The sequence below is a fragment of the Phodopus roborovskii genome, unplaced genomic scaffold (genome assembly GCF_943737965.1).
Source record: "Phodopus roborovskii unplaced genomic scaffold, PHOROB, whole genome shotgun sequence".
Lineage (NCBI taxonomy): Eukaryota > Metazoa > Chordata > Mammalia > Rodentia > Cricetidae > Phodopus > Phodopus roborovskii.
Window position 1 is genome coordinate 33,742,929 of NW_026126517.1, and position 15,966 is coordinate 33,758,894.

The 15,966-nt window shown below is 41.6% G+C and overlaps 1 protein-coding gene across 1 annotated transcript in view; it reads left to right on the top strand.

The window, feature by feature from the left end:
* Positions 1–11,703, top strand: part of Ptpn9 (protein tyrosine phosphatase non-receptor type 9) — a 71,974-nt gene extending 60,271 nt beyond the window's left edge. Inside the window, exons 10-13 of the mRNA XM_051197530.1 lie at positions 6,297–6,375; positions 7,521–7,671; positions 8,770–8,977; positions 9,888–11,703. Of these exons, the coding sequence (XP_051053487.1) occupies positions 6,297–6,375; positions 7,521–7,671; positions 8,770–8,977; positions 9,888–10,102 (653 nt within the window). The 3' untranslated portion in view covers positions 10,103–11,703. The remainder of the gene's footprint in view (positions 1–6,296; positions 6,376–7,520; positions 7,672–8,769; positions 8,978–9,887) is intronic.
* The last annotated feature ends 4,263 nt before the right edge of the window (positions 11,704–15,966 follow it).

Consider the following 15,966-nt stretch of genomic DNA (forward strand, 5'->3'; position numbering starts at 1 on the left):
GTTTGGAGTTTCAGTTCCAGACATGCATGGGAACTCACAACAAAGAGAAAAACTAGAGATGTAAATCTATAATGTTATTGCTTGCCAGCAGTTTTTTTTTGTTGTTTTGTTTTTGTTTTTGTGTTTAGCTTAGTTGGTTGTGTGACCTTGAACATAACCTGCCAGTGGCAGAACCAGAATGTGAATCCATGCCCAGCTCACAAGTTCTCATAGCCATTTCAATGGGTTGGTCTTCTCTGTCAAAGTGAACCACTAAATTTACCTATAGAGACATCTACTTTTGTGTGTGTGGTATATGGACATGTGTGAGGATGTTTATTTTTTGTGTGGGCAGATCTAGAGGAGGATGTCAGGTGACTTGCTCTATCTTCCTCCACCGTATTGCTTTGACACAGGGTCTCTCACTGAACTTGGATCTAGGCTGCTGGTCAGCTAGCTCTAAAGACCTGCCCTTCCCCCCAAGTGCTAGAGTTCTATTGTACATTCATGCCTATATTTTTCATGTGAGTTCCTGGAATTTGATTTGAGGTCCTCATGCTTGTGTGGCAAGAACTTTTACCCAATGAGCCATTTCTCCAACCCTGTGCAGCCCTTGTTGGTTTGGAACCTCTTGAATGTGTGTTAAACACCTGTGACTGTAGCAGAGTTGTGGTGCTGTGCTGTAGAGATGTTGGGTACTAGGAATCAGCTCAGGTCTTCACACAGTAAGCACATTGCCAACTAAGCAATCCCTAGCTCCATGATGTTTTTGTTGTTTGTTTTGGGATAGTTATCCTCCTGTCCCAGTCTCCCAAGTACTAATTATAATCTCCCCCTGGAGATTATAGGCATGATCCATCATACCCAGCTTTCCTAACATCTTTTATTTTGATTTTGTGGTTTGCAAAGGGGTCTTATGTAACCAAGGCTTATCTGTAACTCCTTATATAGTTAAGAATGAATTTGAATTCCTCATGTTTGCTGCCTCTTCCTCTCAAGTACTGGGATTATGGGCATGTCCAGCTTGTCTGACATCTTATGATATTAGAATTTCTTCTCATGATATTGGAACTCTTTGCAGGTCTGGTGAGATGGTTTAGTGGTTAGAGCACTGGCTGCTCTTCCAGAGGTCCTAAGTTCACTTCTCAGTAACTACATGGTGCTACAACTAAAGTAGGATCTGATGCCCTCTTCTGGCATGCACATGTAGACAGAACCTTCATTCATTAAAAAATAAATAAGACAAAAAAGGAAAAAAAAATTTCTTCTTTGTAGAACCAGGCACTGACAAAAATATGTAATGTCATAGGATGAATCTAAATACCCAAGAACAGAATATGCATTAAATTACAGTACTCACAACTCACATACAATGTGATGCAATGATTACTTATTTATAGGATTTATTTATTATGTATCCACTGTTCTGCCTGCATGTATCCCTGCAGCAGAAGAGGGCACCAAAAGGGCACCAGATCTCATTATAGATGGTGTGAGCCATCATTTGGGTACTGGGAATTGAACTCAGGATGCCTGGAAGACCAGTCATTGCTCTTAACCATTGAGCCATCTCTCCAGCCCTAACAAATGCAATTGTAAGAGTTACTTTAAAATAATTTTATGGCAGTGGTAATGGTGGCACATGCCTTTTAATCCCAGCATTTGGAAGGTAGAGGCAGGTGGATCTCTGTGAGTTTGAGGCATACATAGTGAGTTGTAGGACAGGCTCCAAAGCTCCAGAGAAACCCTGTCTTGAAAAACAAACAAATAAACAAACGAACAGCAAAGCAAAACCAAAACAAAACCCTATTTTACACCAGCTGGTGGTGGCACATGCCTTTAATTCTTGTACTCAGGAGGCAGAGGCAGGTGGATATTAGTGTTTGAGGCTAGTCTGGTCTACAAAGAGAGTGCTAGTATAGCCAGAGCTATTACACAGGGAAACCCTATCTTGGGGAAAATCTTATTTTATGTGTAGGCTCATAGGTGTGTCTGTATGATATTTGCATGTGTGGTGCCAGTAGAAGAAGCTAGAGGAGGTGTTGGATTCCTTGAAACTGTTACAGATGGTTGTGAACTACTATGGTGGCCCTGGGAATCATGCCTGGGTCCTATGGAAGATCAACTAGCACTCATAACTATTGAGCTATCCTTCCACTCTCAGGAGTTGTTGTTTTTGTCATGGAAAGGGACATTAAAAAAAGACTTACTATTGTGTGTGTGTGTGAGAGAGAGAGAGAGAGAGAAAGAGAGAGAGAGAGAGAGAGAGAGAGAGAGAGAGAGAGAGAGAGAGGGGCGTATTTTATTAACTATTTTACTTGCCTGTATCTATAAGTCTGCCATCTATATCTATAAGGTCTTGCAGATGCTGCAACATACTGGATCCAGGAGTTAATGAATGATTTTATCTTTATCACAACAGATGTGTATTACTATAATATGGACATCAAGAAGGCAATAAAAACACTTTTCTGCATCTCTGAACCCTGGCCTTATCCAAGTGCTACTACTTGTACCTCTCACATATATTAGATCCCACTCCCCCTACTTCCCATTGTGATGACCAAACACAGGGCCTTACATAAGACAAGCAAGTATTCCTCCACTGTCCCACACACTCTTATATACTTAATATTCCATGTTCAGACCATTAGCAATGGCCATACTGCCTTCTCTCTGTCCTGAGATGAAATCATTTAAAATCATTTTCCTTCTTATTTTTAGTATATGTGTGTATGTATGTATGTATATATGTATTTTGTTTGCTTTTATGTCTGTGCACCACATATATGCACTTCCTACAGAAGTCAGAAGAGGGCATCTGGTCTTCTGGAATTGCAGGGGTTGTGAGCCCTTCATTGTGTGGGTGCCAGGAACCGAACCAAGATCCTCTGAATGAATGAACAACTAGTGTTCTTAACCACTCAGCCATCTCTCCAGCCCTGAAATAATATCCTTTTATCCATTTCTGTCTGTCTGTCTGTCTGTCTGTCTGTCTGTCTGTCTGTCTATCAATATGTCTGGCTTTGTTGAGATAAAGTCTGGATTTACTATAGACTAGCCTGGTGTTCCTCCACCTTGTCTCTGTTCTTATTTTTAAAAAAATATTTTATTTTTGTTTTACATGTATGAGTGTTTTTCCTGCATGCATGTAAGTGTATGCATGCTGTGACCATGGATGCCAGAAGATAGTGTCAGGTCCCCTGGACCTGGAGGAGTGGATAGGGGTGAGCCACTGTGTGGGTGTTATTGTCAGGCACTTGTTATCCCAGCACTAGGGAAGCAGAGACAGGAGGACCCCTGTGCTCAGGGATTATCCAACCTAGCCTAATTGGCAGGTCCCAGTGAGAGAACCTGTTTCAAAACAAAAATATCACCAAATCCAAAACCAGGTGTCTATCAGTGCCTTCAGTGTGCATATGTGAGTGCTTTTTTGAACACATGCACACTCTTTTTCAGTCACACACAAAATGCTAGTGTTTACTAAAAGACTTTCTGGGGCATGGGGAGGGGAGGTGGGGGTGGAATGGTGAGATGTTGGGGGGGGGATGGGCAGATGGGAGGGAGAGGGAACTGGGCTTGATATGTAAAATAAGATAGTTTAAAAATAATTTCAGGCGTGGTGGCTCAGGCCATTAATCCTAGCACTCGGAAGGCAGAGCCAGGTGGATCTCTGAGTTCACTCTGGTCTACAGAGTGAGTGCCAGAACAGCCAGAGATACACAGAGAAACCCTGTCTCGAAAAACCAAAAAAAAAAAAAAATTTTTTTTTTTCACAGAGATAGGGGAACCAGTGGGCTTTCTGGCCCAAATTAACCCTTGATATTACCCTGCTTCTCTGAAAATGGAGAGGGAAAACACTTGGAGGCATAAAGAATCATCTTGAGGAGTTGTTGTAGAGTGCTCATCATTGTGCATGTTCTAATTAAAAAAGGACAATTTCACAAATGTCATTTGTCCTTCACACCCGATTTACTGAAATGGGGATTTTCTTAAATGTCTGATGTAAGAGGCTCTAATTGAAATGGTTAAAGTATTTAGGACCAGCCATGTTATCCAGAGCTTAGGGGAGAGGAAGTCCCTTTGAGTGTCCTGGTCAAAGAGAGCCTGGAGGAAGATTCAACACTTAAAAATAGAGAGGCTCAGGGGCCGTGGTGACGTGTGCCTCAAGCCTTTAATCCCAACAGTTGGGAGACAGAGGCAGGCAGGTATCTTTGAATTCGAGGCCAGCCTGGTCTACAGAGTGAGATCCAGGACAGCAAGGGCTGTTACACACAGAAACACTGTCTCAAAAAAACTAACAAAACAAAACAAAACAAAACAAAAAAAAAAAAAAACCCAAAAAACAAAACAAAACAAAAGATGGGCTGGAGAGATGGCTCAGCATGTGCTGCTCTCCAGGTTCCTAGTAATGATATGGGAGGCTCCTGTAACTCCAGGTCTAGGGACACCCTCTTCTGACCTGCAGGTACCCACTCATATTTGGAATGCACTCCTACAGACAAGCACACACATACACATAAACAGAAACAAAATAAATCTTTAAAAAATGGATAAAAATGGAATGGTATCATAGGCGAGGGAGACAGTAGAAAGGAATAGTGTCAGAAAGATACAGTGCTGTATTATGATGAAGCTATTGTTTAGGATTAGACTACAAGAGGAAAGAGACTCAGAAAAAATATAGTAAAATGGTACTAGTAATTTAGAAAAAAAAAAAAAAAAAAAACAAAAAACGATAAAGTCCTCATAGCAGTGAAACAGTGTGAAGAACAGGGGAGATGGCAGGGATTAAAGGGTAAAAACAAAAACATTCCAAGGGCAAAAAAATTACAAGAATCCACTTAACAACTTCTGGGAGATGATGCCAATGGGTGTGTTAAAGGCGACTTCAACTTTTTAGAAGAGTAAATGATTTAAAATGCCAGTATTTGGTGGTTGAGAATGCTCATATAGTAAAGGTGCTTATGGTACAGGCCTGGTGACCTGACACACATCTCCCGGACCCCTATAAGATGGGGTCAAATACAAGTTCTTAGCATTAGGGTCCTGTGACATCACCATGTGCACCATGGCACCCCCTGCCCCCAGTTACTAACAAAAATAACAGTGGTGATAATAATTTTAACAAAGAATACTAGAAGTCATATTAGAGATAAGAAAATTGTGAAACAAATCTGGGCAGGTTGGTACATGCCTATCTCTTCACAATGGCAACTGAGGCAGGAAGATCCTAAGTTTGAGGGCTGTCTGAGCTACACAGTAAGACACTGTCTCAGAAAAGGAAAGGGAAGGAGGGAAGGTAAGTATATAAGTAAGTTGAAGGATAAAAGGAGGGATTTGAGACATGGTTTAGTAGTTAATGTGCTATGAGGCTGAGGGTTTGGTGAAGTAGAAACAGACAGGTACTCTAATAGTGACTATAGATGGCTGAGGCTCTATGGCTCAGGCACTGTGTGGGTATTTAACAATGCTCCTACCTATGGCTCACTGGGACATATTTATAATGTGACCATTCTGTTTCTATTTTTGGTGAAGATTTGTTTTACTTATCTTTAAAATTTTATTTTTCTTTTATGTGTATAGTTGTTTTGCTTACTTGTATATGTAGCACCACATGCATGCAGTGCCCTCAGAGACCAGAAGAGGGCATCAGATACTCCGGAACTAGTGTTAACAGTTGCTCTTAGCTGTCCTGGGTGCTTGGAATTCAACCTAGTTCCTTTGCAAGATCAACAAGTGGCCTTAACCACTGGTCTCTCCAGCTCTGCCTTACTTTATTTTTAATTATGTGTATGTGTATGTGTTTGTGTGTGGGTATATGCATGTGAATGCAGGTTCTTGTGGATGCCAGAGAGGGCATTAGGTCCCTTGGAGGTGGAGTTGCAGACTGTGAGGCACCTGACATAGGTGCTGGGAACTGAATTCAGGTCCTCTGCAAGAACAGTGTGAGTTTTGAGCTGCTGAGCCATCTCTCCAGCCCCATCATTCTGTTTCTAATACTCACACATGCAGAGATGTTATGGTTGGTGAGGATCTGTCTGCATAAGCAGAGACAGGAATAGGCACTGTGTGTGGTGGCTCACATGAATACTTGTAATTGCAGCACTTGGGAGGTGGAGACCAGAGGAACAGGAGTGAGTGCAGGGTCATACTGGAGTGATCTGAGTCTATGAGAGATGTATCTCAGAAAAACAATAACAACAGAAAAAAATGCAAAAAGCAAGGAGTCACATCTGTTCTTTGGAGCTACTATTTGTAAGAAAGACAGATATGTTTCTGAAGGGCCTGTTCTTTGTCTTCTCCTTTCATTCCAGGCCCTTTGGAGAATACATATCGTGACTTCTGGCTCATGGTTTGGGAGCAAAAAGTTTTGGTGATTGTAATGACCACCCGGTGAGTTAGTCTTCTCTTTTCCATAGACGTCCTGCCTCTACCCTGACCCTAAGATTGAGTAACTAAGAAAGCCATGACATCTCTAGTTAACATGCTAATGCATGGTGGAGAAAGGGCTAGCATTGCAGATATTTAATCCCTAATTCTAAAGACCCAGTGCTATTTAAAGCCTATCCTGGGGTTCCTGCCTTACTCACTAAAGGAAATGCAGTGAAGCAGGAGCAGGTCAGCTTAAAGCTGGCTCTTGACTAGAGAGGAAAGATGTCTTCCTGGCTGCTGAATTACCAGTCCCCATTGCTTTTCATTTCCTGCTTTCTTTGACTGCTTTCCTCTTCATTCATATCTCTACCTGTAATTGATCACAAAAAAGAGAGTTAAAACATGAGGCAGGAAGTTCTGAATGAAGGGTTGTTTTTGAAAATTGGCAATTCTGCCTAATTTAAGGAATTTCATTTTTTGTTAGTTTCACCACTAATTATAACTTACTTTAGATGTGGAAGAATGAAAAGATGACGGCTGGGCAGTGGTAGTGCATGCCTTTAAGCCAGCTCTCTGTGTTTAAGGCCAGCCTCATCTTCAGAGGGAGTTCTAGGATGGCCAGGACTACACAACGAAACCCAGTCTCAAATAAAGAAAGAAAGGGAGAGAAGAAGGAAGGAAGGATGGATGGATGTTTGCTCAATTCCCTTCCTCAGGGCACTGTTAACAGCCACCTGTAGTTAAGAGTATTACCAAATTAAAGTGTCCTGAGGCTACTGAGAGAAATGTTGAGATGAAGTCTATGGACCTCCTAGTCATATCCAGGAGTTGTCTTTCCCAGTCCTGTGTCAGCCAAGGGCCCTTAGTGGAGTAGAAGTTGAGCCATGGCTTAGGTCTGGTTCCTACTATGTTTTTGCTGCATTATCTCAGGTAAGTGATATAGTCAATGCACCATGCATGTCTGCCAATCAGACACATGTAGGAACTTTAGCTGTGTAAACATCTGTTTAAAATGGAGAGATTTCCTTCTTTTTCCGCTGAGCATCATTGGTAGACTTCAGGAGCAGTGAGATGATATTGCTGCCTAGGAGCTCAGCAGTTTGTGGTGGGAAGCAGCTTATTGCTGGTTGAAGATTGAAGGCTAAACTTGCTCTGTTTGTCTTCAGCTTTGAGGAAGGTGGCAGGAGAAAATGTGGCCAATACTGGCCTTTAGAAAAAGACTCTCGAGTCCGATTTGGCTTCCTCACGGTGACTAATCTAGGAGTGGAGAACATGAACCATTATAAGAAAACGACTCTAGAAATTCACAACACAGAGGTAAATGAAGCTTTCTATTTTCTCAGTTTCTTTAAAGTAGGAAGCTCCTTTAGAGATTCTCATTGAAGGTGCTAATGCATACTTTTAATACCAGCATTCAGCAAGAAAAGGCAGGTGGATATCTGGCCTATGAGTGAGTTCCAGGGCTACATAAACAAAAACAGATTCCTGGGTTTTCTGGCTTATAGCCTAACTGACCATACGTGAGCTCCAGTTTCAGAGAAAATTCCTCAAAGGAACAGGCCCTGATACGTCCTCCTTGGGCTTTCATGTGTACATATGTACATACACTCATACACAGAGATGCATACATACAAATGAAATAAGTCAATAAGTAGATAAATGTGTTATTGTTTTATTTTGAGACATCACCTCTCACTATGAAGCTTTGTTTAACCTAGAGCGCACTATATAAAAAAACAGGCTGGGCTGAAACTCATAGAAATCTATATGCCTGCCTCTGCTTCCTACATTCTGGGGTTTAGCGCTATGCCCCACCATGCCTGGCAATTTTTTTTAAGCATAATTTAATTACAGCATTTCTCCTTTTCCTTTCTTTCCTCCAAACCTTCCTTGTTCTTCAAACGCAGCTTCTTTTCTTCACTAGTTGTTATATGCAAATACATATTTGTATATATATGCATATGTATACATATACACATACGTACATACATACATACATACATACATACATACATACATACATATTCCTAAATATAACCTGTTGAGTCCATATATCTACTTGTATTAAGTTTGTAGAACTGACTTTTTGGACACCTAGCTGGTATGATCTTCCTGGGGAAGACCATTTCTCTGGCAAAAAAACAAAACAAAACAAAACAAAACTCTTTTTTTTTTTTTTTTTAACTACAAAAATAAACAAGAAATGTGGGCCCTACAATATAGGAATCTGCCTTCCCAATACATTTAGCCCTTCCTTTGGGTTTGAGGTAGAGAAGTAATTGTGATGAAAGGTGGGAGCAGAAGACAGGAGTGGGTTGGTACAAATGCTAAGGTGTTAAGAACCTTCAAAAGACCAGGGTCATCAGAGTAGGCAAGAATGATGGCATTAACTTTTGCTTCTTTTTTTAATGTAAGGAGCGGCAGAAACGCCAGGTGACCCACTTCCAGTTCCTAAGCTGGCCAGATTATGGTGTCCCTTCCTCAGCAGCTTCCCTCATTGACTTTTTGAGAGTGGTCAGAAACCAGCAGAGTCTGGCTGTCGGCAGCTTGGGAGCCCGGTCCAAAGGGCAGTGCCCTGAGCCACCCATTGTGGTTCATTGCAGTGCAGGCATCGGCAGGACAGGTACTGTACCTCTTATTGGTAGCAGTAGTGTGGACAGGAGGAACTAAATGCATGGGGCATGTCTGTGATTGGAGGAAGAACACATTCAATCCCTTGGTGGCAAACTGCTATGATGCTATGATAATCACTCTTTAATGTCCATTTGTATTCCTCAGCCTGGGGATACTGCTTGCCAATGTATATAATTTACAAGCTGAGTTCTAGGATTTGTTTTATACATTTCATTGTCATGGTCTTCTCACCTTGACAACTCTGTCATCACTGTGATTGTGGTCCCCAGAGAGATTGGCTGGCCCTCTCCTGGGGGCCTCTCTTCCCTGTGCTGGTCTTGTCTTTCCCCTTCCCTCCCCTTCCTTCCCCTCCTATATTTTAGACTAAGTCTTACTGTGAGGTCCAGCCTGACTTGGGATTCACAGCAAATCTTTTGCTTTAGCCTCCCAAATCATGGGATTATGAATTTGTGCCATCTTGCTTGGCTCCTGTGTTCTTCATTATGGAGCTGGTTAACAGCTTTGGCTTAAAGATGTGTGTGCTGTATGCGCTGCTGGCTTTACTAGTTCAGAGGTCTCTTGGAGAGGAAAATCATGAAAAACTTATCTGTGGTAGACCTCTGGAGAGTATAAGCTCTGGAAATTGGGAGTGGAAGTACTGTTGCTCTTAATGGTATTGAAGCAGGAAGTTCCTCTTTGTCACCTACCTGCTTACTCTTTTTGTAACCCCCATGTATATCCTGAGAAACAGGAGACTACCATTTCTCTGGCCTTTTAGTACTCTCTGTGATACTTTTAGGCTTAAGTCCTGCCATCAGACCCTTTGCCTTTGAATTAATTCACCTAGTCTTGTAAGGTGATTTGCTTAAAGGAAGAATATCGGGAGGTAGACTCATGTGACTATTTCCTTCCTTCCTCAGGTACCTTCTGCTCATTGGACATCTGCCTGGCACAGCTGGAAGAGCTTGGCACCCTTAATGTGTTCCAGACAGTGTCTCGAATGAGGACACAGAGGGCCTTCAGTATCCAGACCCCTGAGCAGTACTACTTTTGCTACAAGGCCATTCTGGAGTTTGCTGAGAAGGAAGGCATGGTTCCCTCTGGTCACAGCCTGTTGGCCATGGAGGGTCAATAACTGTTCCATGAATTTCCACTTGCTGGCCAGCCTTCCTTAAGTTACCCTGGACACCGCTGAGCCTATAGGTTGCCATCAGTTACTCTGAAGCCATGGATCAAACTCTTTGTGTCTCCTAGCGCACATGTGCACGCAAGGCAGCCTTTCCCTTTGGCTAGATAAATGTGGTGAAATTGCCACTAGAAAGGGCCAGCAGCAATGTGTTCTTAATTCCTAGCACCTGCTATTGAACTGTGCCTTATAAAAACCAAATTGTGGCTATTGATTTTTGCCAGGGTCCCTGAGGTAAGTGGGGAAGGAACCCCCATCTCCCAACGCCATTCTTCTTCTAGAAGTCTCCTCCTTCCCTTTGCTAGGATTTGACAGGGAGGTTTGGTGAGCATTCACCTTCCTGCCCAGAGAGCTTGACCAAGTTACATATTCTAGAGAATGTCCCGAGTGCCAAGCACGTTTATACATAGGGCGTGTATTCCAGTCTTTTCTGTCATTGTGTGTGTGTGTGCGCGCGTGTACTTATGTGCACTTCTGTGTATGGATCCATATGTATGTGTGTATATAATATATACTGTATGTGATAATATGGCCGTATTCTATAAATACATATACACACAGATACTCTACAAGTTTCCTGGGCTTCATGTTGCAGCTCAGCATCCTTGCTTCTTGGACGCTGCTGATTAGTCTGGACTAGCTGGGGTTGGGGATCATGCTTGTGTTGTCAGACAGCAGAGTGACAGAAGACAACACATACTTTCCCGTGCCACCGGACCTCTTCCTTAATGACATCCTTCCCCTGGACTCTATGCTTGTTGGAGCCATAAATACTGACTTATGGTAACACTGGTTCAATTTAGCATGGGTTGTCCTTCATCTAACAAATTCTCTGTTTACTTTGCTGATTTGGGGAACAGACCTCCACTGTGATTCCAGACTCTGTCTTATTACCCCAGCAATGGGGTCTAAGGCTAGAGATGAATTTACAGAGCTGCCAAAGCCAAAAATAATCGGTACGAAGTCTTAAGAAAGAAAGAAGGAGAATTCTGGATGAGAGGAACCTACTATTCCATTCCTGGGAGAACAAAATGGGGCCCCTTTTTCTTTTGTTGGAAGATTCATTTCTTTATGCAATTCTCCCTTGTCTACTGAGATGTCCAGCTCTTCCTGCCTGCTAGCCTGCCAGATCCTAGACCTCAAACTGGATGGGTTCTATGTCCATATAAAACATAAGCCCCTTGGCTGGATGAGTTAGTTCCTTGCAATCACTGGTCCCCTGCCCATCCAACTTGTTCCCATCTTTTCCCAGTCTGATTTACCAGGAATGGAATCAAGAGTTCCCAATACTCAATGTTTCTGCAAAACCCTACTAAACCCCCAAATCTTCCCCTACTCCAGATGATGAGGTTGGCAGCTGGTCAGACCCAATAATTTTATACTGTAATAAGATCTCTGAATGTGTATATTCTTATTTTTTACAATCATTTCATTTTGTATTTAACATCAATGAACTGAGTCAGATTCAGTAAATAATTGTAATGTTCATATTCAATATCTTATAGTGGTACAGTTTTGTATTTACATATAAATATACCAACATGATTAAACCCTTTTAGCTTCATCAATTTAGCAGTCTGGGATTGGGAAGGTGAGAAGGAAGTCCAGGACCTGGTTCTGGACAGATGGGGCGGCAGGGAGGGATTCAGAGCTCGAAAATCTGAGACTTAGTTCTGAGAGGCACCTGCCATTTCTGTGGCTATGGCCTTAGCTTTGGATAAAGGTACCAGTATCAACTGAATGCTTGTTGTATGACAATTTTAGTGCTAAGTGCTTTGTCTCTTAGGTTACTTCACTGAAACTTGACAATTCTCATGAATATCCTCTGTCTCTTCTACACATCCTTCTCCCATTTCTCCAGTGTTAGGATTACAGACAGACATATATATGCTACCTCACCGGGTGTCTTTCACCTAATTATAAATGAGAAATGTGTATACACACACACCACACACACACACACACACATATGTATATTATATAATGATATAATAATACAATGTATAAATGAGAAAGGTGAGGTCCAGAGGAGTACAGTGATTTGCTCTGAAACTGTAACCCAAACTGATCCACTTATAAAGTCTCCTGACAGTATCAGGGATGGACTTTAGGGTTTTTCTTGTTATTGTTGTTCTTCTCCTTTCAGAGTATAATTTGTTTTAAAACTAGGACAGTTCATGGTTTTGTTTTATTTGTGTGTTTTGTTTGTTTGAGATGGGATCTTACCATATAGCCTAGACTGTTCTTGAACTCATGGCAATTCTCCTACCTTAGTCTCCCAAGGGCCGAGCCTTTAAGGCATTTACTACCTCACCCAGCTTAGGTAAATTGACCTTGAGCTCATGTTCCTTGTAGTGGACTTGAAAGATGAGAGAATTGGTGACATTCTCCAAGATGGGGATGGGATCTCTTGGTATATTCTCAAGTCTGCACAGTACCAAAGGGGTCTTGCTTCCAGAGACACCCACAAATGCTGTCCTGCCAGTCTTTCTTTCAGAGTGGAGTAAGAAGCATTGGCTTTGTAGGGATACTCTTCATAGTACGTGCTTTCTACCTGTTAACCAGTGACAACCTACCCCATTAAAACAGCTATGACCTGCAATATGCAAATATTAGGGTGTTGTAAATAACAGTAATCACAAAAAACAGTTAATAGAAACCCTTCATATTCTAGGTCCTGTTCATAGTACTTTATACATATTAACACATTCAGTCTCAACTACTACTTGAAAATAGGTACTGACTGAAGAAAACAGTTGAAACGCCATAATGTTAATTTGCTATGCTGTATCTGAAAGATCCTACTTATACATTAGGAGTTTCTAAGGATCTGTTTCTTTTATCTGCCAGCACATTTTTTCTTGATGTTTTTACCCTAACCAAAAACCTGAACTGCTGGATGTTATGGAGCATGACTGTGATCTCAATTTTGAAGAGGAAGAGGCAAAAGGCTCAGTAGTTCAGGCCCAGTGATGGCTATACTGGTAGTAGGAGCCCAGCTTGGGCTACATGAGGCACTTGTGTGAAGAAAAAAAAAAATTGGTAGCAGACAGAATCTCTGAAATTTGAAATTAGATTACAGAAAGACTGAGAGTTGGTAAAATATACAGGAAACAAGCATTAAAAGCCTGAAAGAGGTAATTCAAACTGTTCTTTGTTCAAACATGCTGTAACTTTGCCCTGTAAATTGCTAAATTCAAAGTTGTGCACTAGTTTCTAGATGCAAATTCCTGGGCCCACCTAGTTGGTGGTTGAGTGAATACAGGATGACCTAGGCTTTTGAATTGTTAATTTAACTCATGTCTCAGATTCTGGGTACAACCAATGATATCTCCCTAATATTCAGGAGTTCAGTAGGTTCAGTAGTTTTTGCTAAACTGCTATTATGCATACATAGTGCTGTCTTTATTAGTATTGAATTTTTTTAACTGATTTTTAAATTTCTTTATTTTTAGAAAACAATTTAGTACATGTATGTACATTAGTACTTGCCTGCTGTGGTGCACAGGTAGAGGTCAGAGGACAGTTCTCACTGTGCCTTGTTAAGATAGGTTCTGTTCCTTTTTGTCTGTCATGCTGTATATTCCAGATGACTGCTTGGTTTCCAGGCTGTTCTCCTTTCTCCACCTCTTACCTCTTCCATGAGTATTGATTGGGATTACAAATGCATGCCAGCATTTTACATAGGTTCCAGGGATCAAATTGAGGTAGTCAGAGTATCTTTGCCCATTGACCATCTCCCCTGCTCTAAATGGTTTGAACTTTATATATACATACATATTTATTTTCCAAGAGATTATGGAAATCCTCTTGGCTCAGTCTTCTGAGTACTAATATCACAGATACATGCTACTTTGCCATTTATTTTTAGACTAAGTCTCACTATGTTACCTATATTGGTCTCAAATCTGGACTCAAGTGACCCTACCTATGCAGCTGGTATTACAGCACACTTGCCACCACACCCAGCTGTTTGTAGGTTTTGCCAGTGTAATCCTACCCGTGGTAGGGGTTTTGTTTCTGGGGTATTGTTTGTTTAAGACAGGGTTTCTCTATATAGACCATGCTGGCCTGGAACTCAGATCCATCTGCCTGCCTCCCAAATGCTTGGATTAAAAGAGTATGCAACTCACCTCATTTAGTAGTAGGCATCTTTATCCTAGCACCAGGAAGGCAGAGACAGGCAGATAGATCTCTGAGTTTGGGGCCAGCCTGGTCTGCATTGCAAGTTCCATGACAGCTAAGATTACATAGACAGACCCTGTCTCAAAATATAAAACAATACCAAAGAAGTAGGAGGAGGGAAAGGAAAAAAGAGGTACCCTTGAATTCTCATCAGCCTTCTTTTTGCCTTACCCTGTTGCTCCCTGTGGCATGGCAGGTGTCTGAGAGCCAAAGAATTAAAGAACAATTTAAACTGATATGTTCCTCATTGTTACTGGGACTCTGATGACTAGAGTCACTGACAGCTACCTCACTCCAGGCTGACTTCCCTGTACCTGTATACCATATTAGATTCTAGTTGTTTTTTTAAAGCTCTTGCAGAATTTTGTCTTAAAACCTTCAAGTTCAGTGAAATACAGAGTAGAGCAAAGGTCAGCAGTTTCATCTAGTTGCATCTCTTCATTTGCTTCCCAACTTAAGTACATATGGGCAGGGGCTGTCTGGGCAGGAGCCTGAAGGATATGGACAGTGCTTAGTCTGCTTTCACGTCTACTCACATAAGGGTTACCTTTATCTCTTTAAGGTGGGCTTTTCAATTCGATTTTATTTGAATGGAAGAAAAAGTTACCAGCCACTATCTGGCTGTCGATAAAACAACAACAGATAAACTGGGGGAATATATTATTATTATATCTGTCTTCCTGAGTTAGGTATGTAGTTACTCTAGGTTAGCCAGTGTTGAGTGAATGAAGACATTTCTAGGTAGTGAGTAACCTCTTTTAAAGAGTTCTTGGTTTAACCCACCAAGAAATTCTAATTTCCCAGTAAGACATATTGTAGTATATACCACTGAAGCTAGCTAGCTAGAGATGTGTTTGTTTCCCATCCCCCCACTCCCCTTTGAGGGCTGCATTGCCAGGGAAATTGCATTAAAAAAAAAAAAAGTTTAGGACTCTTGACTGTACGCTAGACATACTTTTTAAAAAATTTCCTAAATTACTACAGCCCACTGTAGTATTGTATCCTAACAATTTAAGATAAATGATTTCCTTAAATAATCTACCTGGCCAGACGGTGGTGGCATACCACGCCTTTAATCCCAGCAAGGGGGGGGGGGCAGAGGCAGGCAGATCTCTGAGTTTCAGGCCAGCCTGGTCTACAAGAGCTAGTTCCAGGACAGCTTCCAAAGCCACAGAGAAACCCTGTCTTGAAAAAACAAAAACAAACAAAGAAAAACCAAAAAACCAACCCTGGAAGGAGGTTAAACTGAGATTTTGCTGATCAATAGTTTTGAGGGGTGGTCCTCCCCCACCCCTATCTCCTAGCTTGAATCTAGGGATAGGTGGAAGGATGAAAAGTTCAAGGTCATCCTTGCCTATATAACGAGTTCTAGGTCAGCCTGGGGTATGAGAGACCTTGTCTTAAAACAAAACCCTAGGAGTTAGGGTAGAACTCAAGAGTCTCCTCTTGGATAGGACTGAGCTGAGGCTGCTGACCACCTGTAATTGTCAGAGCTTCTGTCATCAGTCACTGAAGTAAAGTCCCTAACTGACTTTTTTTTTTTTTTTTTAATTTTATGTGCATTAGTGTTTTTCCATGGGTATCAGATCCCCTGGACCTGGAATTACAGTCGTAAGCTGCCATGTGGG